At 53.7% G+C, this 21,781-nt stretch overlaps 2 protein-coding genes across 2 annotated transcripts in view; both read right to left on the reverse strand.

The window, feature by feature from the left end:
* The window catches only part of LOC103669637 (histone H1.8), an 8,661-nt gene extending 4,379 nt beyond the window's left edge, over positions 1–4,282 (reverse strand). The window contains exon 1 of the mRNA XM_040628137.1: positions 4,164–4,282. Within this exon, the coding sequence (XP_040484071.1) occupies positions 4,164–4,263 (100 nt within the window). The 5' untranslated portion in view covers positions 4,264–4,282. The remainder of the gene's footprint in view (positions 1–4,163) is intronic.
* Positions 4,283–11,755: 7,473 nt separating this feature from the next.
* On the reverse strand, positions 11,756–17,058 carry RHO (rhodopsin). The gene is made up of 5 exons (XM_008697847.2): positions 16,698–17,058; positions 14,768–14,936; positions 13,331–13,496; positions 12,987–13,226; positions 11,756–12,151 (listed from the first exon to the last, which is right to left on the reverse strand). Exons 1-5 carry the CDS (start codon positions 17,056–17,058, stop codon positions 12,041–12,043), a joined length of 1,047 nt encoding a protein of 348 aa, XP_008696069.2. The 3' UTR covers positions 11,756–12,040.
* Between the last annotated feature and the right edge of the window lie 4,723 nt (positions 17,059–21,781).

The following is a 21,781-nucleotide window of genomic DNA, read 5'->3' on the forward strand; positions in this document are numbered from 1 at the left end:
ATTTATTTATTTATTTATTTATTTATTTATTTATTTAAGATTTTATTTATTTATTTGACAGAGAGAGAGACAGCCAGCGAGAGAGGGAACACAAGCAGGGGGAGTGGGAGAGGAAGAAGCAGGCTCCCAGCGGAGGAGCCTGATGTGGGGCTCGATCCCAGAACGCCGGGATCACGCCCTGAGCCGAAGGCAGACGCTTAACAGCGACTGAGCCACCCAGGCGCCCCCAGAATGGGATTTAAATGAGCAACCGGGGTGGGAGGAAGGCAACCAGATAAATATGAACATTGGAAGTATTTGGGGATATTAAGGATGATATTTTTTCGGGTTTGCTGATTGTATTGCAATTACATTGTAAGAGGCTCTTTTCTTTTAAAGATAAATACCGAGGGCAACAGAAGCAAAAATAAACTATCAGGATCACATCAAACTGAAACACTTTGTATGGCAAAGGAAACCCTCACAAAATGAAAAGGCAACCTACTGGATGGGAGAAGATACTTGCAAATGATATAGCCCATAAGGGGTTAATATCCAAAATATATAAAGAACTCCTAAACTCAATAACAAGAAAACCAATCTGATTAAAACACGGGCAGAGGATTTGACTAGACATTTCTCCAATGACATACAGATGGCCACCAGGCACATGAAAAGTGGTTCGACATCACTAATCATCAGGGAAATGCAAATCACAACCACAACGAGACAGCACCTCGCACCTGTCAGAACAGCTAATAGGAAGAAGACAAGAAATAGGGGTGCCTGCGTGGCTCAGCCAGGTTAAGCGTCTGACTCTTGATCTCAGGGTTGTGAGTTCAAGCCCTGTGTGGGGCTCCATGCTGGGCATGGAACCTACTTAAAAAAAAAAAAAAGACAAGAATAACAAGTGTTGGCGAGGCTGTGGAGAAAAGGGAACCCTTGGGTACTATTTGTGAGAAGGTAAATTGATGCAACTACGCTGGAAAACAGTATGGAGATTCCTCAAAATTGAAAAATAGAACCACCCTACCATCCAGCAATTCTACTTCTGCATATTTGTCTGAAGAAAACAAAAGCACTAGCTCAGAAAGATACACGCATCCCGATGTTCACTGCAGCATTATCGCAATAGTCAAGATACGGAAGCAACTGGTGTCCACGAATAGATGAATGGATAAAGAAGACATGGTATGTGGATTCGGTGGAATATTAGTCAGCCCTAACCTTGCAGCAACACGGGATAGACCTAGAAGGTATTATGCTAAGTGAAAGAAGTCAGACAGAAAGACAGTTTGATTTCACTTACAAAGAGGATAACTACATTTAATCATGGTAAGCATTTCATAATGTATATAAATAATGCATCACTATATTGCACACCTAAGGTTAATACTGTATATCATAAAAAATAGTTTTAAAAATCAAAGACGGGGTGCCTGGGTGGCTCAGTCAGTTAAGCGTCTGACTCTTGATTTCAGCTCAGGTCATGATCTCAGGGTTGTGAGATCAAGCCCTGCCTCGAGCTCTGTGCTGGGCATGGAGCCTGCTTAAGATTCTCTCTCTCTCTCTCTCTCTCTCTCCCTCTGCCCCTCCTCCTTCCCATCCCCCCGTCCCCCCCACCCCGCTCCTCTCTCTAAAAATAAATTAATTAATTAAAAAAAAATAAAAAACAAAGATAAATGCTAGACTTTTTATAGGTGAAATGATAAGCCTGGCATTTGCTTTAAAATAACACTGTAGGTGAAATAAGAGTAGCCAAGAGCCAATAAGTGTTGAAGTTGGATGACGACTGCACAGGGAAGGGAGTGGGGGGTCACTATACCACTCAGTCTATTTTTGCACGCATTTGGAAATTTTCATACGTAAGAAGTTACAAAGGAAGCCCGCTCCTAGGTATGTATAGCCAAGAGAAATGAAAACATATGTTCAAATGAAGATTTGTACACAAACGTTCATAGCAACATTTAGAATAGCCAAAAGTAGAAACCCAAACGTCCATAAACTAATGAATTGAATAAACAGAACATGATATGAACCATAAAATGGAATATCATCCAGCAAAAAGAAGGAATGAAGTCCTTCCTTGAAAACATGCTCGGTGTGAAAAGCCATCATGAAAAGTCACATATCGTAGGATGCCATTTATATGAAATATCCCAAATGGGCTAATCATAGGCAGAAAGTAGTCAGTGGTGGCCAGGGGCTGGGGATCGTGGGTGGGGAGGGGCAGTGACTGGAAGGGCTACAGGTTTTCTTTTTAAGGGGATGAAAATATTCTAAAATTGGCTGTGGCGATGGATACACAGCTGTGAATATACGAACAGCCACTGTACCCTTTACATGGGTGAAGTGATGTGAATTATTGAGATATCTCAATTATCTGGGTTTTTTTTAAGTTGCAAAAGAAAATCGGATCAAGGGAGAAAAGCTGTTAGTCACTGTAAGCTGCATAAAAGTAGTTTATATAGGAAACCTGATTTAAATGTGGTGATGAGAAATGTCTTCTGATCGATTTGTAAAAATTAAAGACTTTTAAAAAGGAATTGATTGGCTAAAAAATATATATATAATTCTAAAACACATTTTAAAGTAGAAAACAAAAAAGCAAACTGTAGAGACCTAATCCAATTTAACTACTGCTTCCTCCTGGCCAGGAAGAGCCCAGTGTCTGGGAATATTCATTTTGGGCCAAAGCTTGTGAATGGGGGGAATCCATTCACCATCCAAGCCACAACCAGGACCTTGGGGGTTTCACTGTCCTCTCTGGGCCTTAGTCTTCCCATCTGTACAGTGGGGATGGGGTCTCCAAGGAAGTTTGCACCCTCCCAGCTGCAGTGTCCTCCGGCCTGGCCTGCATGGACAGTTCTAACCCCTCCCCCGCCTCCCCCAAGTCAGGCCCTGTCCCAGGGAGCCACCCCAAATCTCCCTCCCCAGTCCCTACAGCTGAATTCAGTTCCTCATTCTGCATTATTCAATGCCTGCTAGATACCAGGATGACCAGAACTCACAGCTCCCCCAAACTTGTCCTCCATCCTCTCTCTCCCAGAAATGGCCCCCACCACACTTACCTGGACACTGAAGCAAGAACCTGGAGGCACCCTGGACCTCGACTCCCACCCCTTCTTCATGGACTTCTCCCTCCTCCATCCTGAGGACCCCAGCCTTCTTCCCACTACACCTCCCCTCCCGCCCCTCCCCACTGCTGTCAGTATAAGGGTCCAAGGCCCTGGCTGAAGCCTTGGAGGCTCAGGGTGGCAGGTCCTGCCCCTCCCCTCCTCCTGCCACGCCACTCTGCCCCTAGCCAGAGGAGGGCCTGTGACTCCCCAGATGCTTCCCCAACCCCCTAACCCCAGACCACCGCCCACGCTCTTCCCTTGCTTGGGTGGCCTTTGTCCCCGTGGTCACTCGGGTTGCTCTCACTCATCCTTCAAGGCCCACACAGCACCATGATTTGGACACCTGCCCTGACTTCTCAAGCCAGGGGGAGCAACTCTGCCCCAGGCTCCAAAGCATCTGGAACCCAATCCAACCTTTCCTCTGAAGGAGCCTTTACTCAGAACACTTCCCCTGCCTCACCCTCTTTCTCCTGGGTGAGACTTAACCCTCCTTCAAGGGTCACCTCCTCCAGGAAGTCTTCCTTGACCTCCCAGAGTGAGTTAGCGATTCCTCTGGGCTCCTACAGCCCTCTGCATTCCCGACGTCAAAGCACATGCCACATTATGAAATGACATCTATTAATGAGGAAGTCTTGTCCATCAGACTGGGAGCTCCTGGAGGAAATGAACCTATCTATATCCAGAGAAACCCTGAGGCATTGTTTGTCGATGGCCAATGGGGATGCAGCCCTAAATTCAAGGCTGAGCCATCATTTCCTTCGCTCCTGTTCCTCCAACGAGCTGCCCTGCAGCTGCAGCGTGGCCGCCAGCCCTCCCCCAACAGGAAATGGGCTCCAGCTGGGGAGGCCCGCTCTGCCCTCTTCCCCTGAGCTGGGGACGCCTCAGCCCCCAGACGGGAGGGCCCCTGCTACCTCGGGCATCAGCTCTTCTGCCAAAGGAGCATGTGAACTCCGCGGCCTCTAGGATAGGTGCTGGGGCCGGGCTGGGAGAGGAGGCTGGGTGGCACGAAGAGGGTCCAGGACACCCAGGGAATGGGCTCGCAAGGAGCTGCCTCCCTTTACCTACCTGGCTCTTCAGACCCAGACACCCCGGATGCCCCCACTGTGGAGGGCAAGGAGGTTGAGGAGGTCGAGACGTCGCTGGAGGCAATGCTCCCAGGAGCCATCGCATGGGCAGACGCAGACGCTGACGGTCAGACCCCCTCCCGAGGCACGAGACTTGCAGGCCTGCTCACTCCTCTTATATATCAGCAGCCCAGCCCCACCGCTCCAATTAGCCCCTGATTGGGCTGGGAGGCTCTGAGCTGCTGATTGGGGCAGGAGGGCTGGGAAGGGGCACTGCAGCCCTGCCTTGGGTGCCGACACCCCAGCTTGGCCACCCACTTCTATGTGACCTTGAGTGAGTCCATTGACTTCTCTGGTTCTCAGGCCCATGGCAAAATGATGGGCACTGAAACGACGGGCCCTCCTGCACCCTCTGCCCCCACAGGGCCTAGAGATGCTGATGGGGAACTGGGCACACCTGGGGTGTGGAAGTGGCCACCGAGGCCTCCAATCCCACTTGCCCCAATGGCACTCCCGCTCCCAGGCCACCACCGACCTTGTTTTCTCAAGAAGTGGCAGTTGAAGGCCGACTGGTGGGGTTTGCCTGGAGCAGTCACCCCCAAATCAACCTGCGCCCTCTTTTTGTTTTGTAAGAAAAAACTTTTAAGGGCTGAATGAACAAGTTTTATTATTATTATTTTTTAAAATTTTATTTATTTGAGAGAGAGAGGGCATGAGGGGGCAGAGGGAGAGAGAGAAGCGGGTTCCCCACTGAGCAGGGAGCCCAGCACGGGGCTCAATCCCAGGACCCTGAGATCATAACCTGAGCTGAAGTCAGATGCTTAACTGACTGAACCATCCAGTCACCCCGAATGAGCAATTGTCAAATAAAATTGCCTAGCAAAAGTGTCCATAAATTGGTAAAAAGGACAAAGAGTATGAATAAGGCAATTCACCAGAAAGCCTGACAAACACAAGAAAATATTCTTGACCTCCTTCGCATTCAGGAAAATCCACACTGAAACAGTGATAAGATCCTATTTTCCCACCAAACTAACTACAGTCGAGGACAGTGTAGGCAAGGCTGCGGGGAGCCGGCCCTCCGTGCCCCCACCACGGGTGTGCATGGCGTGCAGCCTGCTTTGGGAAGGTATTCCCTTGAACTCAGCAAATCCACTTCTCCGCCCTAGAAGCGCTTTAGTCAGAAAAGAAACAATTGATGCATTATCTGGAAAAGACAAAAAAAAGAGAGAACTAACTTCCAGATGAATCTCTCGGGGCTCGGCTGAAATACTCCCTAAGTACAGAATACCGTGCAGCCATTTGAAACGATGGGGTGAATTGATACGAGCGTGCGGTGGTTCTCCACGCCCGCTCCAGTGACAGGTGTTCGGATACCGATCAACGCTGGGCGGCCAGCGCGGCGAGAAACACACAGCTGCCAGGAGGGAAAGCTGGTAGCCGTTCTGGAAAGCAGCGCGGTGACGCCTAGTACACCAAGGCTAGATTCAAGCCACAGCCCGCCCGTGGCACTCCGGGGACACGTCTGGGAGAAACTGAGAGAGAAGGATGCTCACTGCAGTCTCAGCAAAGGTTCAACACAACCGAAATACCCACCAGGAGGAAAATGGACAAGTAAACCGTGGTCTGTTCCCATGGTACCTGGCAGGGAAAATGAGTGAGCCAGAGGGGCGCCTGGCCGGCTCGGGCAGTGGAGCACGCGCCTCTTGATCTTGGGGTCATGAGTTCGAGGCCCATGTTGGGGTGGAGCCTACTTTAAATAGATAGATAGATAGATAGATAGATAATTTTTTAAAATGAAAATGAACTAGAATGTGTCTGTGAAATATGCTCTCCCGCCCCTGCTTCTGAGGAGAATGTGTGTGTGAGTGTATGACTGTGTGTGTGTGTGTGTGTGTGTGTGTGTGTGTGTGTGTGTGTGTGTGTGTGTGTGTGTGTGTGAAGTGAGGGCACAGAAGAAGGTCTGAAAGGATTTACACCAAGGTAATAGCAGTGGTTACCTCTGAGGAGGGTGTAGCATTTGGAGGGGACAGGTTTGAAACAGACTTGCCGCCTTCTCCCTGTGGTCTCCTTATTGTTGGGATTTTTCCAGGGGACTCTCCATGACCAGATGTCTGGATTGAGGGAGGCGGAGGCCATCAAAGTGTTCTAAAGTGGAATTAGGTACCACTCCCCGGCCTAGCACCCTTCATAGCTCCCCACTACCCACAGGTGGAAGCTTGACCTCTTGAGTCTGGCTTATGGGGCCCCTTTCCCCCTGGAACCCCGCAGTCCACCCACTGTGTCTCTTAGAATGGGCTGAGTGTCAAGAGCTGGCCTTTCTCCCTCTGTTTCTTTTGTGTGTGTGTTAGATGGATGCAGAAATGGCCCCAGTTTCTCACCCCTGCCCGTATCCACGTCCATGTGCATGGAACTCTGCAGCTCTTCTCACGCTCCTTAAATCTGAGCTGGCCTTGTGACTTGCTTTGACCGACAGAATATGGTGGAAGTGATGCCATGCCAGTCCCAATCCCACATGAACAAGCCCTGGCTAGCCTGCTCAGAGGCCCACAGCTTAGTCACCCCTGTCACCCAGCCCATAGCTGGCCCACCAGCCAAACAACCAGTTGACTACAGATGCCTTAATGAGCCCAGCAGAGATTAACCAGGCTGAGTTCAGATCAGCAGAACCACCTGGCTGACCCACAGAGTCACAAGCAACAACACATAGTGTGCTGTTTTAAGCCATGAGGTTTGGGGGCTGTTTATCATGCAGCATAAGCTAGCTGATACAGTCTGCCTTTCTTCACCCCCATCTACCTTTTCTGGATTGTTTCCCATTCATCCTTTTGGCCTCAGTGTAGCTCGGAAAAGCCCTCTCTGACCCCTTGGAGGTTAGGATCCCCTCCTCTGGTTCCAGCAGCCCCTGGGACCTCCAGCACCCTGACATACAGCTCTCCCACACTAGCCCCTGAGCTCTGGAGGGCACGGGTGGGGGGGGGTGAGCAGGGCTGTTTCTGTCTTGTTTCTGGTGGTATCCCAGGTGCCTAGCACAGTGCCTGGCACACAGTAGGCGCTCAGCACCCATTGCTGTGGAACCCCAGTGCCAGAGCCCAGCCTGGCTGAGTGGAGGGAGGTCTGAGATCCATCTGCAGGAACCATGTTAGAGCAGGAGACAAGATGAGGCAAAGAGGCACATGGTGCTGGCACAAACAGGGGCAGCAATTTTGATCACATTGTGGGGAATTTCCAAGAATTGAGAAATAGAGAAAGACTCAGAGATACAAACATTCCCACAAGCTTCAGATGAAACCCTGCTCCCGGGCTGTGCCAGGATCGAGTTTTGCATTTGGAGGGAAGGAGTTCTAAAATGCACTGCAGATCTAAAAATTCTTCTAGAGGATTGCCTTTTTACAGGAAAATGATAACTGTAAGGCTCAGACTGCTAGAGAGAGGAAGGGCTGCTCTGTGTACTTATGTGACTCCTACTGAGGCTGGTATGAAGTCCTGCTGACAACAGTTTTACCATCTTCGAACACTGAGTGGGGGCCTCCTACATGTGACCTCTCTCATAGGTCTGAAGAGTTCGGTTCTAGACTTTTAGAAGCCGTGATAGGATGTCTTTTGTGTAACTTGAGCCCCTGTAGCATCTGGGCATTTGTGACTTCAGTCAATAAATGCATAGAGGGCAGGGTAGAAATAGTAATAGCTACCATGATCTATGTCCATATACATTCTTATATTCATTATTTTATTTACACACGAAGAAGCTAAAGTTCGGACAGGGCCCGCACAAGATCTTCCTGAGTCCAGACCCTGGGCTGGAAGCCGGAAGCCTCTGTGTTGATGAAGAAACCAGCGATAACTCCAAAATAACAGTGGTTCAAACAAAAAACCATGAACTCATTCTCTCATGAGACTCTTTAAGAGTAAATTGTGCAGGGCTGGAAGGCAGCATAGGAGACCCAGCCAGGCTCCTTCTTGCTTGCTGCCGTGCTGTTCTCTGACCACAGATTCCCCCTCATGATACAAGATAGCTGTTGCAGCTCTGGTCATCATGACCACATTCCAGCCATCAGACACAAGAGAGGGGGAGGATGCCTCTGTTCTCTGAAATGTGCAACCCAGAACTGCACATACCATTTCCGGTTATACCCCACTGGCCAGACCTTAATGTCATGCCACCGCAGATGCAAGGGAAGCTGGGAGATGCTGTTCTGTGCTGGGTGGCTAGGTGCCCAGCTAGAACTTGGAGTGATATTACTAAAAGAAAGAAAGGGAATGAGTATCGGGGGCAGTTAGCACTTGCTTCCGCCTTTCCTGAGGCCCCTTCATTACTTTAATCTCTTGACCACCATTCCAGGGGCTCAATCTCCCACCACACCAGGGGCTGCTCCTTTGAACTTGGCTCACATCTCTGGGAAGGAAACTCGCATTTATCGAGTGTCTACCCTGCACTGCAGTTTTTATAACAATAATCTCATTAGTCTCTACAGACAATTCTACCAACTGGCATGAGTCTTGTCTTTAAAGCTGAGGGGCTGAGACCTAGTGAGGTTCAGGGACATGGGCTGAGGTTGCATGGCTGGGAAGGGCACCCACTCTCTCTCTGGGGGCACCCTGGGGTGTCAGGAGTGCATGTCTCCACTGAGGGACATGAGGAAGGCTGCCATCAGGCTTTGCCGACTTGGTGGTGGTGTGGGGGTGGGAGGGTTGGTTCATGCTCTCTCCTTCCAGAGGCAAGATCAGGGGTGCGAGAGCTCTGTGTCCTGGAGGCTGGCCAGGTCACAGCCCAGACACTTGCTCCCTCCAGTCCATCTCTGAGTCCCCAGCCTATCCTGGCCCAGGGTCAGCTTCCTTAGATCAGGTTGAGTGGAGATATGATGGTATACAACAGGCATTCCATAAACCTGCTTGCTACCCGGAGCTTGGAGATGAGGTGGGTAACACCCTCAACCCAACCTAAGTCAGCAGCTGTTTGCCTTTCTATATGGCAAGTGCCCCTAAGTGGCTGTCAGATCAATGATAAAGAGGGAAAGAGGATTTCCTCTCTACCAGGAAAAAACAGAGACTTTTCTTATTTGAGAGTAAATTTTTTCCTCTGGATGTGGGGCTGAAACAAGCATACCACTCCTCAGAATAAGTGGACTGAGGTGGGGCAGTGAGGAAACAGGGCTGCCTGCAAGGCAGGGCAGCCGAAACGCTGCCGTCCCTCCCACTGCCACACCTGCCCAGCACATTTGAAATGGGAGAGTGAGACCTGCGGGACCAGCCACGGTGTGGGAAGGAGGCCTGGTGGAGCCGGACATCACCCACTTCCACAGAGGCCAACCCCTCTGGGCCACTGTTAGTTCTGCCTGCTCTGCCTCCAGCCCTCTTCCTTCTGGCAACGGTACCCCCCAGGTACCCTTTGGTCTCCTTCCTGTCCCCACCCTCACTCAGACCATTTGGTTTATGTAGGGCTGCAGGGGGGGATCAGGTGACCCAGGCCTGGCCAATCAGAGGATGAACCCCCGTTCTAGCCGGGTGATGGGCTCAGGGGTGGTCGGTGACTCAAGCTGGACCAGTCAGAGGATGAATCTCATTCTAGCCTGGTTCTGGGATTAGGGACAATCAGGTGACCCTGTCCTGGCCAATGAGAGCCCTACCCAGGAACTTTGCAGGAACTGTCCAGAAAGAGCAGCTCACTTTCTGCAGGGCTTGCTGAGCCTGGGACTCCTGGTAGCAGTTTGTGCCACCCCTTGGGAACAGTGAGCCTGTGCGTGGAGCCAACACAGACAGAAGTGTAGCCAGAAGGGGAGATACAGAAGTCTGATAACATCTGAGCAACCGCATCGAGCTGTGCCTGAAACCCTGGGCTTTTTGTTTATGGGAGCCATAAATTTCTTCCTCTTGCTCCAGCCCTATTGAGTTAGATTTCCTGCGACTTACGGCTGAAGAGATCCTGACTGACATCACTTAGGGAGGCAGACTAAAGATGGGCCACAGTAGAGATCCCAGCTATTATCTGCTCCAGCCCCGCCATGGCACTGAGGACCTTCCGTCTCAGGCTCCAGCCACCCTTTCCCACCTTGGAGGTTGAGGGTAACTCTTGGGACTATATCTCCATCCTTGTTCCCCTTGTAGATGGTGTTCTTGGTAAGGCCTGCTCTGAACCGAGGCCCAGTAATGTCAGAAGTCTCCCATCGGCTGCAGTGTGCCAGGAAGTAGGCTAGCCACGTGAAGTTTGCAGTCCTCTTAAGCTCAGTTTAAGATTCCCTTTTGCAGATAAGGAGACACAGAGAGATGACAAAACTTGCTTGCAGTTTCACAGGCCACGTGGGTCTCTGTGACTCCAAATTTGGGGGTTTTCTTGTTCCCAGGCCTGCTCCCTCTACCCCGTACCCTGAGGGGACTCTGCTGGTTGCCCAAACCCAGCATGCTGGGGGGCAGGGATCAGGAAAATGCTGCCCACTTTCAGTCCACTCTGCAGATAAAGAGCTTGAGAGCAACAAAAACCACCACGGTTAACACCAAGTACAGGAGCTGAGCTTTTAATGCCCCAATTTGCCTAGTCTCCAGGCAGAGCTGGGCAGAGCTAGAACTCCAGCTTTGGTTATGTGGAGGAGGGGCAGTTATGGAGGCAGCTCAATTCTGATGCCCAGAGCTCTGGTCAGCTTCGCAGCAAGGACTCTCCAGAATGGAGAATGGACTGGAGCTACTACAGACAGGCTCACCCAGCAAGGGAGCTGGAATCTGAGACCTGTGAACATCCCAGGGAAGGTGGGCCCATCTGAATTTCCAACTTTTTGTTTCTAAGCTCTTTGAAACAAGGGTGACTCGGCTCTTCATTAAATGTGGGTAGGTCAATATGGCTTCTAGAAGCTCCAAGCTGGCCCAGAGTTGCTGAGGCCTAGTTGCTGGGCAAGAGAGTGGGTGGTTTGCAGACACTGAAAGAAAGGCCTGTCTCTTCCTAGGCTCTATTGGGAAGGAGAAGCACCAGGCCTGGGGCTACATGCCAGAGATGAGACCCTGGGCCTTGGCTCCCAGACTCCAGTCCCCTGACGTTTTTTCAGTCCTCATGACTGCATTCCCTTGACTGTCCCTCCCTGCAGCCCAGCCGTCAGCCCTGGTCTGGCCTTGACACCTGGCTAATATTAAAAAACCTGCTGAGTCTGGATGCTTAGGACTTTGCCCAATCTCAAAATGGTCACTATCAAGAGGAGATGATCATATCACTTCATTAATGATATTAATTGATATTATTCATAATGTTAACTACAATCTGTACAGCTCTTTACCACTTACAAAATGCTTACACTGTCACACACACACACACAGGCACACGCACACACAAAATCCTATTCGATCTTCACAGCAGCCACGTGTTGGCAGGGCCAGGGATTTGGGATTTCCATTTTGCAGGGAAAGAAAGCGAGACCCAGGGAAGGAAACCACTGCTCAAGGTCGTCAGCTGAGGGGAGCGGCTGCTAAGGTGGTTTTGAGAGGATAGATATGCTCTCCCAGCCCGTTCATTCCTTCACTCATTCCTCCATTCGTTCCTTCCTTCATCCATTTAGCATTTATTAAGCACCTACTGTGTGCCCCACTCTGTGCTAGACACTTATCCCTAAGCTGGGACACTTTTCCAGAGAGCAAGAGTCCTTGTGTTCCTGAGAGTTGCGTTGGGGGAGGAGGGGCAGAGATCCCACTGGCCCCTGGGAACTCAGGACTCCAGATGGGGCGTCCTGGCCGAGTGGGGAGTCTCATCTTTCTCTCAATAATTTTTTTTTTTTTTTAATTCAGGGAGCCTGCATGACCTGGTTCCGACAGGCCTGGCTCCTGCGGGGCAGCTGTGGCTGGGGGTAGGGGTGGGGAATGGGAGACTCCTACGGTCGGCTGGAGAGTCCTTGGCAGGGCTTAGGCCGGTGCCACCTGGCTGGTTTCCGTCTTGGAGGCGCTGGCAGAGGCCTCGTCATCACCCAGGGGGTTCTTGCCGCAGCACAGGGTCGTGATCATGCAGTTCCGGAACTGGAAGGCAAGGGACACGAGTCAGGGTCAGGGTCCACCGAGGGTGTGTGGAGCAAACTGTGCTGGTTGGCGAGATTTGCCTCCAACCCCTCCCCTGCTTCTGGCCCTCACAGGCTCCACTCCCCTCTCAAATCTGGCTCCCCTGGTGGGAACCGAGTGAGCACACATGGCCCCACCCCAGAGCCACCAGGGACCAAATCCAAGGGGGCTTTGCTACTCATGACATTCCATGATGCCCTCTGGGTACCAAAGGCTATCTGTGAGTTATCTTACTTAGCCCTAGAGCTTAGGAGATTCCCCTCTCTAGGAACGAAGACACTGTGGGGCCAGAGAGGGGAAGTGATTTGCCTAAGGGTCACACAGCTAGAAAATAAGAGCTGAGATGTGAAACTGATATGCCTAACTGCAGAGACCACGTTTTCCCCGCAGGATCATGGATTCTGCAGAGAAGTCACTGGTCGATGTGAAAGAACTGCTTTATCCCTTCATCCCTCCGAATAAGACTTAGCTCCTTGTTCAGCTTTGTGGAGACTGGCACCATCCCAGTCCCAGGCTTGGGACCTAGACTATTTGACTTTTAAAGTGGGCTGCCAGAACCATCTGGACTGGCACCCGGAGACCTTGTTAGAAATGCAGGTTCCTGGGCCCACCCTGTGCTTCTGATTCAGCAGGGATCTGCATTTCTCCCAGATGACTGATGCCCTGGGAGATACCAGTCTCCCTGCGTGGTTTTGCAGGCGCAATGACCGAGGCCCAGTCCAGGACATGGCTTGTCCTCTGCAGGCCATGCCCGCAGCCTGGGGCCCCTGGACCCCCCTGCCCCACCATCAGGCACCTGCTTGTTCATCATGATATAGATGACGGGGTTGTAGATGGAGGAGGACTTGGCGAAGAACGCCGGGAGGGTCATGAAGATGGGGCCGAAGTTGGAGCCCTGGTGGGTGAAGATGTAGAACGCGACACCGGCGTAGGGCAGCCAGCAGATCAGGAAGGCGATGACCATGATGATGACCATGCGTGTGACCTCCTTCTCAGCCTTCTGGGTGGTGGCCGACTCCTGCTGCTGGGCCGCCGCCTGCAAGGACACAGGGCCTGCTACCCAGACTCCCTCGGGGCGGAGGCTGGGCTCCACCCGACCGACCGCTGCGTGTGTCCCCAGCACACAGCCCGGGACCGTACCTCCTTGACCGTGAAGACGAGCTGCCCGTAGCAGAAGAATATGACGATCATGGGGATGGTGAAGTGGACCACGAACATGTAGATGACGAAGGACTCGTTGTTGACCTCTGGCTTGAGCGTGTAGTAGTCGATCCCGCACGAGCACTGCATGCCCTCTGGGATGTACCTGCGCCAGGGGGCGGGGCGGGGGAGGGCGGAAGGGAGAGCCCCACGTGAGGAGCCGGGGACAGGCCGCAGCCGGTCAGGGCCCACACCTGCTGTGCGGCTGGTCTTGCTCTGGGCCTTGCTTTCCCCCTCTGTGAAATGGGCGTGATAAAATATCTGCTTGGCTGCCTGACTGTGAGGGTCAAATCCAGCGAGAGGAGGGATTCAAATGCCGCTGGTGAAAACAGTGTGGCTGGTTCGTACGGCAGCTGTGGTGTCACGAGATGGCCTAGTCCCTCGCCTAGCAGAGCCCGCACGCTGCCGACCTGCGCTGTGTTTCCTCACCAGACCCACTGCTCCCGTGGCTGGAGGCTGGGCCTCAGGTTGTGCAGGGCAGAGGTTAGTGGCGAGAAAGGAAAAGCTCCCAAACTCTGTATCTGAGGCAGTTCATACAAACCAGGGTCTTATTAACAGGGTAAGAGTATCCTCTAGGCCAAAGATGGCACACAGGGTAACTGAGGGATCTTTACACATTTTCTAGAACAAGAGGTCCCAAGGTCATGTGATCGGGATGTTTCCGTGAATTCAGAGGATGGTGACAGTGCAGTGGTCGTTGGCTAGCCTGGGGAGATGGAACTGGGCAGGACTGGAGAAGACAGGGAAAGAGGCTGGAGGGGGGAGCTCAGACTCAACAAGGAACAAAAAACTGACCCCAGGAGGCTGAGAGAGGAGGGAAGGGAAGAGAGATTGGAAATTTCCTGGAAGCAGAGGGACACGAGGCCTCTGGGAACCCATAGGTCACCAGCCCATTTTCCCAAACCACTGTCCGCCCATCTCTCATCTGAGACCCATTTGGAGATGGAGGACTAGAGTCTGTACAGGACCCCATTCCCAGGGACTGCAATGTCACCACCTGCGCTAGACAGGCTTGGCCTCCCCAGGTGCTGAGGCCCAAGGTCAGAGGGAACTGCCTATGGGGCAAAGAGGATTGGAATCTGGCCCTGGCTTAGTCGAGGATTAGGGGCACAGCCAAGGTGAAGGGTTGGGGCGTCTTGGATTCTCCTTGACATGGGGGCTCAGGAGGTGGGACCAGCCCTCATAGCAACACTAGGGTCTGCTTCCCTCTTCCCCTGCCCTAAACCCCTCCCTTGGGAGAGCTGCCAGGGTGGACGTTTGGGGTAGGGGGCGTATAAACTCAGTGCCCAGAACCAGACAGTGCCAGGTTTGAGTCCTGGCTGGGGGACCCTACAAAGACCCCCCCGGGGACTCTTCTCTTCTGCTCAGTGTCCTTACCTGGACCAGCCAACGAGGGGGGGTGCAGCACAGGCCAGTGCCATGACCCAGGTGAAGGCGACGCCCATGATGGCATGGTTCTCCCCGAAGCGGAAGTTGCTCATGGGCTTACACACCACCACGTACCGCTCAATGGCCAGGACCACCAAAGACCACAGGGCAATTTCACCTGCAAGGCCGTCAGGGATCAGTCAACACACCACCCACCTGGCCCCTGCTGTCTGTCTAAGGAGGGGGCACGCCTCCTGGGTGGGTGAGGGCGGCCAGGAAGGCAAGCTAGGGCAGGAAAGAGCCAGGACCTGGGATGGAGAGGGCGTGGACTCTGGGAAGAGAGGCGAAGGGGCTGTGGGGCAGAAGGACCAGTATGCTGAAGGAGGGTGAGCAGAGCATCCCCCAGGAAGAGGAGTTAGTTCAGCTCTGGGTTTGTGAGGGATGGAAAATCAGATTCCAGGGTCATCGTTAGACTGGGAGCCCCGTAGGGAGTTTTTATAGAAGAACTTGTGCTTCGCGGGGTGACAGGCAGAGGGCCTGTTGGAGTTGGAGGGCCTTCCCTCCCTCTGTGCCGTGACCTCTCCCCTTTGGGGAATGAAATATCCTGGACCTCTGGGTCCCCCACCTCAAAGCCAGGAAGCCGGGGAATGATTTACCCAAAGGAAGAAGCAGGAAAGAATGGGGCAATTTAGACATCACCCCCAGACACTCACTAGGGAGGTTGGCCATAGAATTTATCAACGAAATCGGGACATTTCTGAGAGAGAAAGTGAACACAACTCATTATTACTCCAGGAAAATAGTTGTAAACTGGCACCAACTCTGCAGAGACGTGCCCGCACGTGGCACCCGCCTCACCCCTGCCTTCTAGCTGAGACTTGCAGCCCACCGCCAGCCTTTTTGTGTGGGGAAGCTCCTTCCCTTGAAAGAAACCCCTTCCATAGGAAGGCATTAAACTGTGAGGTGATCTGTGGCTTTGAAGATGCTTTCAAATAGCTTCTTTGACTGGAAAACCGATGGGGTTGCTGCTGAGATAACAGATCCTGTTTAGCAGCTGAGAAAAGCGAGGCCCGGAGAAGGGAAGAGACACATGCAGGGATGTAGCAGGGCGGTGACCAGGGCCTAGGTCTTCCGGCTCAGATCCAGGAATGGCCCCCCTTCTCTGGGACGCACAGGCTCTCGGGCAAGCACGAGAGAGCAGGGGCAGCTGGCAGAGCCCAGCACCAGCCACGAGGACTGCTCTGCCTCCTTGGCTTCTCTTCCCTTCACGTGTCCAAGACGCCGTCTCAGCCCCATTTCCAGGGAATCTCGAGCCATCACCAGGTGTTTGTCACCTTCGATGACCACAGATCACCCAGCCCCAGGCCGCAAGGCAGGGGTGAAACGGAGGTACCACATACAGACGGACCCTTCTCCGCAGGGTCGGAGAGATGCTGGTGGGGAGAGACTGAGCCCATTGCCCAGCATGGGCAGAGTCCAGTGGCTGGAGGACTGGTCATCTGTGTCCCCCCGGGGCTGAGAGCCCTGAGCACAGGGATCTGTCTTGTCTGCCTCTCTCCCCACGGCATGGGGCTGACCCAGCACGGCGGCTCCGAGGGAAACAGAGCAAGGCCCGAGGGCCCACGGCGATGTGGGCTGGAAACTCAGCTCTATCCCACCACAGTGTGACCCCAGCAAGGCCCTTGACATGCCTCATGCTCCGTTTCCCCACGGTGAACCCCTCTCCCTGAGATCAACAGTGTCCAATGGCCACCCTCAATAAACAGCCTAGCGTATCCTCCCCAACGGTGTTTGTTGACCAAGCGACAATGCTGACGACTGTAGCAGGGAGAAGGCCTCTTAGCCACCAACCCCACGCATGGGGCTATCTCCAGATCCCTGCACCCCCTGCCCCCGGCTCCTGGACCCCCTGCCCCACCACCCCTCCCCCGACTCATACCGCCCAGGGTGGCGAAGAAGCCCTCCAGATTGCATCCCGTGGGCCCGAAGACAAAGTATCCGTGCAGCGAGGTGTAGAGGGTGGTGGTGAAGCCGCCGAAGACCATGAAGAGGTCCGCCACGGCCAGGTTGAGCAGGATGTAGTTGAGAGGCGTGCGCAGCTTCTTGTGCTGGACCGTGACGTAGAGCGTGAGGAAGTTGATGGGGAAGCCGAGCACGATCAGCAGGAACATGTAGGCGGCCAGCATGGAGAACTGCCACGGCTCAGCCAGGTAGTACTGCGGGGACTCGAAGGGGCTGCGCACCACCCCCGTCTTGTTGGAGAAGGGCACGTAGAAGTTCGGGCCCTCCGTCCCGTTCATGGCTGCGGTCCTGGTGGCTGCCCCGTGGGCGGCTCAGACCCAAGAGTGCTGCTGAGGCCTGAGCTCGGCCACCCAGGGCTCCGGCTGGACGACTCCAGGCTCTGACCCCCCCCAGGCCCTTATAAAGTGACCTCCCCTCCCTAAGCTCCTGGCTGAATCAGCACCTGGGAGATTGGGGGCGTTATTAATCATATTAATCCCCACTGCTGCAACTGGGGGGCCTAATTGGCTTCCAAGAGGGGCCAAGGTGACTCTAGACAGAAGCCTAGGGCCAGAGAGGGGAGGTGCTGGGGACCCTGGGAAAGGGCAGGAGACCTGCCCCCAACTCTTCTGATCCCCAGGAATCTCTGCCCATATCAATCTGGTAGCCGTGGACTGGCATTGGGACTGTTGGCTGCATGCCATGTCTCCTTCACTTCATATGAGCTGACTTTGTCTCCCCACTGGACCACGAGCTCCCCCAGGGTAGAGGCTCTGGTTACGCTCTTAGTCTCTCAACCCCTCACTCAGCCCCTTACCTGTTTCTTCCCCACCTGTCACCTCCTGGCTTGTCCAGGGGCCAGGCCCTGACCCTAGCCCATCTCACCAGATCATGAGCTCCGTGAGGGCGGGGCCCAGACACACAACCCGGCCTAGCCCAGGAGCTCAATAGGTGTTCAAGTTGGAATTCACTCATTCTCTCATTCATTAAACATTTATGAGCAGGCCACTGGGGATACAAAGATCCAGAAAGGAGGAGGTGATGGGGTGAGGAGGACTCTGATGTGGGAAAAATAGATCTAGGGCCAGGGAGGGGCTTCCATAAGGTCAAGGCAGGGGAGACTGTCTATAAAGGGGAGGTGTCTGTGGAGGGGAAGTTTGGGTCTTTGAGGAAGAGGAATATTTTGCTGGGTTGCCAGTGGGGAAGACAGGGGAGACCGAAGACAAGGGCTGGCAGAGGCCTGAGGCCTGTCTGGCTGAGGCCCCACCTGGGCTAGGGGGCCAGCTTTTGAGGGTGCCAAGCTGAAGAGCCCAGGCAGCGGGCAGTGGCTTGGCCAGATCTTAGGGGCAGAAATTGGCTCAAATGCCCCCCAGGATGTATTGGAGGAAGTGAGGGTAGATAAGGGGACCAGGGAGAGGGTGACTGAGCAGGAAGGGGGCAGAGGCTCTCAAGGCTCCTGAAGCAAGGCCTTGCATCCAGGAGGTGGCTATGTGCCAGGTGCTGTGCACCAGAGTGCTGCCATGAGCAAGGCAGGCTTGGTCCCGGCCTCCCGGGGACTCCAGTGTGAAGGCAAGGCTGAGCCTGGACACAGAACTGGTTGGACACTGAGGCACACAGGGCACATCCAGGGACGTCTGGTGAGACTGGGCTGGGTCAGTGGGCCTTGGAAGCTGTGTGACAGGTAACGCCATGAGGGCGGGTTCTGGGGGCAAATGGAGGCTTGGCATGGACAGGCTCCCCCCATCAGTGAAGGGAGCACAATGAAGCTTCTGAAGAATGAAGAGGGGCAGATGGGAGTGCCCGACACAAGGGTGCTTGATGACCACCCTCCAGCCACAAATGCGTATGGAGCACCTACTCTGCTCCACACACGGTGCTTGGTTCTGACAAACAGGGAGAAGAATGATTCCTGCAGGAAGAATCGTTCTGTGGGGTTGGCAGGACTTACACACAAACACATATTGAAACCAGTGGAATAGGAAAAGTTCAGATCGCGACCTACTCCCAACACACTGTCATTTGGAGCAGCCCAGGAAGGTGACGTCTGCACTGTCTTCAACTTGGTGATGGAAGGAGCCAGCGTGGGGAAGTGTCCCTGTCTCCAAGTCTTCCTTCCCTAGTACTCTTTCGTGCAGCCTCTTCCCGCCTGGGATTCCCAGACCTGTTCACTCAGGAAAGTACCCCTTCCCTCCAGCCCGCCTGGGGCTCCAGACCCCGCCTGTCCCGGGTGGTATCAGGACTTGCATGACGGGGCTGATGAAATGTGTGCTGGTGGAATGAGTGAGTGCAGGGGAGGGCAGGCCGTGTGACCTCTCGCAGTTTAAGGCCCCTGGCTTGGGGATTAGGCCCAATGCTAATGAGGTCAAGGTGGAGGGTTTGATTCTGACGTGGGCCCAGCTGCCAAACAGAGGGAGGAGCCCCGATTCCCTGGGCCAAGACCAGCCCACACACAGCCCTGTGCTGGCCGGGGTGAGCCCCCAACCCTAGACTTCAATGCCTTGCCTTCACCTCCTTCTAACGCTTAAGACAGCCTGGAAGCTTTTAATTTATGTTCTGTTCACGTGTTTTTTGTCCATCTCACAGGCTGTCATGTGAGCAGACAGGGGTGGAAGGGGCCTCCCCAACTCTCAACAGGGTTCCCGGAGCCAAGCACAGTGCTCAGCACATAGCAGAATGCTGTAACTCATTTCCCCATGCACTGGAAAGAGCTGGGATCTCTGTCTGTTTTGCTCACTGATGCGTCATCCTTAGGGTCTGGCACACAGTAGGTGCTTAGCATTTGTGGATCAAGTGAATAGACCTAGGTTATCTCAGTCAGTGCTTCCCTCTCTAAGTCTCAGAGTTTAATGACCCTCCCTCACTGGACCATGGCCATGGGGACTTAAAGGTCGCACAGGGTGACACTGCACTGTATTCTGTGAGGCACGACAAAGAATCATTTTTTAAATTAAAAATGCTCTTTGTTCAGAGCAACAGGCTCACAGTGAGCAGGAAGTCATTAGAGGTCACCTACTCTGACCTGCCCTGCTACATTTCACAGGTGGAGAGACTGAGGCAGTACGTTGGTAGCCCAGGTCACATGACAAATCTGGGCTATCACCTGCTGGGCCTTGCCTCCCTCCCCACACCGGAGACAGCTCTCAGGAAAGATCTGCTAGCCATTCACACCATGGTATAAATGACCAAAAAACGGTTGTGCTGGGCTGATGGGAAAGCCACTAGCCTGAGTCACACAGGCCTGGGGCAGCAGTGGTGGCCCCGAGGGCAGGGGGTGGCACTGGACTCTAGCCTGGGGAGTCCCACTTCCCCTCTCCAGCCTCAGTCTGTTGGAACTAGGTAACCTTGGGGATCCATGCCCATCTGCTAGGTAAAGGTGACCTGCTTTCCCACCAAGGCCCAGTCACGGATCTTCAGACCTTACAATTTAGGTGTCATGGTCCCCCTCAGTTGGGCATAGTCCCTTTACACTTACCCTTACATCTGGACTGAGACTCTGTAGGCCCACAGCCTGGGCACAGCCCAGCGCCCTCCCTTCCCTGTGCCTCAGTTTCCTACTCTGTTGCCTATAAGTGATCAATGACTACTGCTGACAGTGTTAGCCTCTTAAGAGTCTAACTTAGGTTCTGAAGGTCTGGTCTCAGTTTACAAAGCACTCCTTGGAGAGGCCCCCAAGTCTACAAACCAGGGCCCCCAGTCCATCACGTTGGTTTTCTATTCAGTATGTATCACTATCAGCGATGGTCCTGTTTGTCTCCTTATTGACTCCCTGCCCATCTCCCTCCAGAGTGCAGGGCTGGCCTCGTCTGTACTTCGCTGCATCTGAGCTGGCACTTGGAGCAGCAACTCAGGAAACATCTGTCAAATGAATGAACTCCTGGCCCCTTGTGAGGAGGTCTCACTCTCTACCCTCTGACACTGAATAAATGGGCTCAGAGGGTTAATGTTCCTCAGCAGAACCTGAAGTGAACCGGCTGTCTAACTCCCCAGCCCAAGCTTTCTTCTCCCACACCCTCCCAGGGAGGGCCCGGGAGCACGCCAAGGGACAAGTCCCAGTGTAGGTGACTTTCTGAGCCACTGGCCCCTCAATTAGGCTTGGGGATGATCTGTGGAGGTGGGGAGCTGGGGGTGGCTGTCTCTGAAGATGGTAGCACCTATCTCCAAGCTTCCCTGAGCCCAGACCCCTTGGAGCCCAGGTGCAGGGCTCTGACTTGGCCATGGGGGATTAGGGGCTTAGCAGGTAGGCACGAATAGCTCTTAAGCCTCTGCATAGAGGTGCTGCTGGTTCAGCAGCTTCCTCCTCCTTTCCTCCTCCTCCTCCTCCTCCCTGCCTCCTCTCCCTGGCTTAGCCCCACCTGGCTGCGTCACCATGGCCGAATGAGGCCTTAGACTGAGCTGAGAATGTCAAAGGGAAGAAAGGAAGGAGACAGACCAACTCTCCTCCCTTTCCTTCCTCTTCTCCTCCAGTCCCACTTCCTCCCTGCTCCCCCCCCCCATTTCCCTCTTACCCCAACATTTGCCAAACACCATCTACGTGCCAGGCTCGGGGCTAGGTGCTGGGGACACTCAGGTGAATCCTGTACATTCCCTGCCTTCAAGGAGCTCCCAGTTTCAGGGGCCAGCTGACAAGGAGAAAATAACCACAGGAGGCAAGGCTCTGCTCCCAGGCCCAGTGCTGTGGGACCCCAGAGCAAGGTGTGGACCCGGAGGGAGGTGGGAGGCCTAGGCAGGGGGACAACTGGGTCAAGGCACAGGGAGTAAAGGGCCAGCTGGCCCTGGGGCCTCGGGTGGAGTGACAGGCCAGGGAGGGCAGGCCTAGGAGTCCGGATGCTAGCCGGGAGGGTTATAAGCAGGGGAAGGACATGATCAGGTTCCCATTCTAGAAAGATATTCTAGAGTCTGGGTGGAGTATTGGGATAAGTGCTTGACCCAGGATGAGAGCCCTGCCCAGTGCAGGCTTCTTTGCTGAGGCCCCCACTGGCCCTGAGGCTGGCACAAGTGGAAGGTCACCTGGTATCTGCCATA

Source organism: Ursus maritimus, unplaced genomic scaffold (assembly GCF_017311325.1).
Source record: "Ursus maritimus isolate PB19 unplaced genomic scaffold, ASM1731132v1 scaffold_14, whole genome shotgun sequence".
Lineage (NCBI taxonomy): Eukaryota > Metazoa > Chordata > Mammalia > Carnivora > Ursidae > Ursus > Ursus maritimus.

Bases quoted from the DNA above. Each gene is read 5' to 3' on its own strand.
- RHO (XM_008697847.2), bottom strand. From the start codon at position 17,058: ATGAACGGGACGGAGGGCCCGAACTTCTACGTGCCCTTCTCCAACAAG. The intron at 13,497-14,767 runs GTAAGGACACTG...CCCCTGGCGCAG, and splicing joins CCCCTCGTTGGCTGGTCCAG to GTACATCCCAGAGGGCATGC. The intron at 12,152-12,986 runs GTGCCTGATGGT...CTTGCCTTCCAG, and splicing joins ATATCATGATGAACAAGCAG to TTCCGGAACTGCATGATCAC.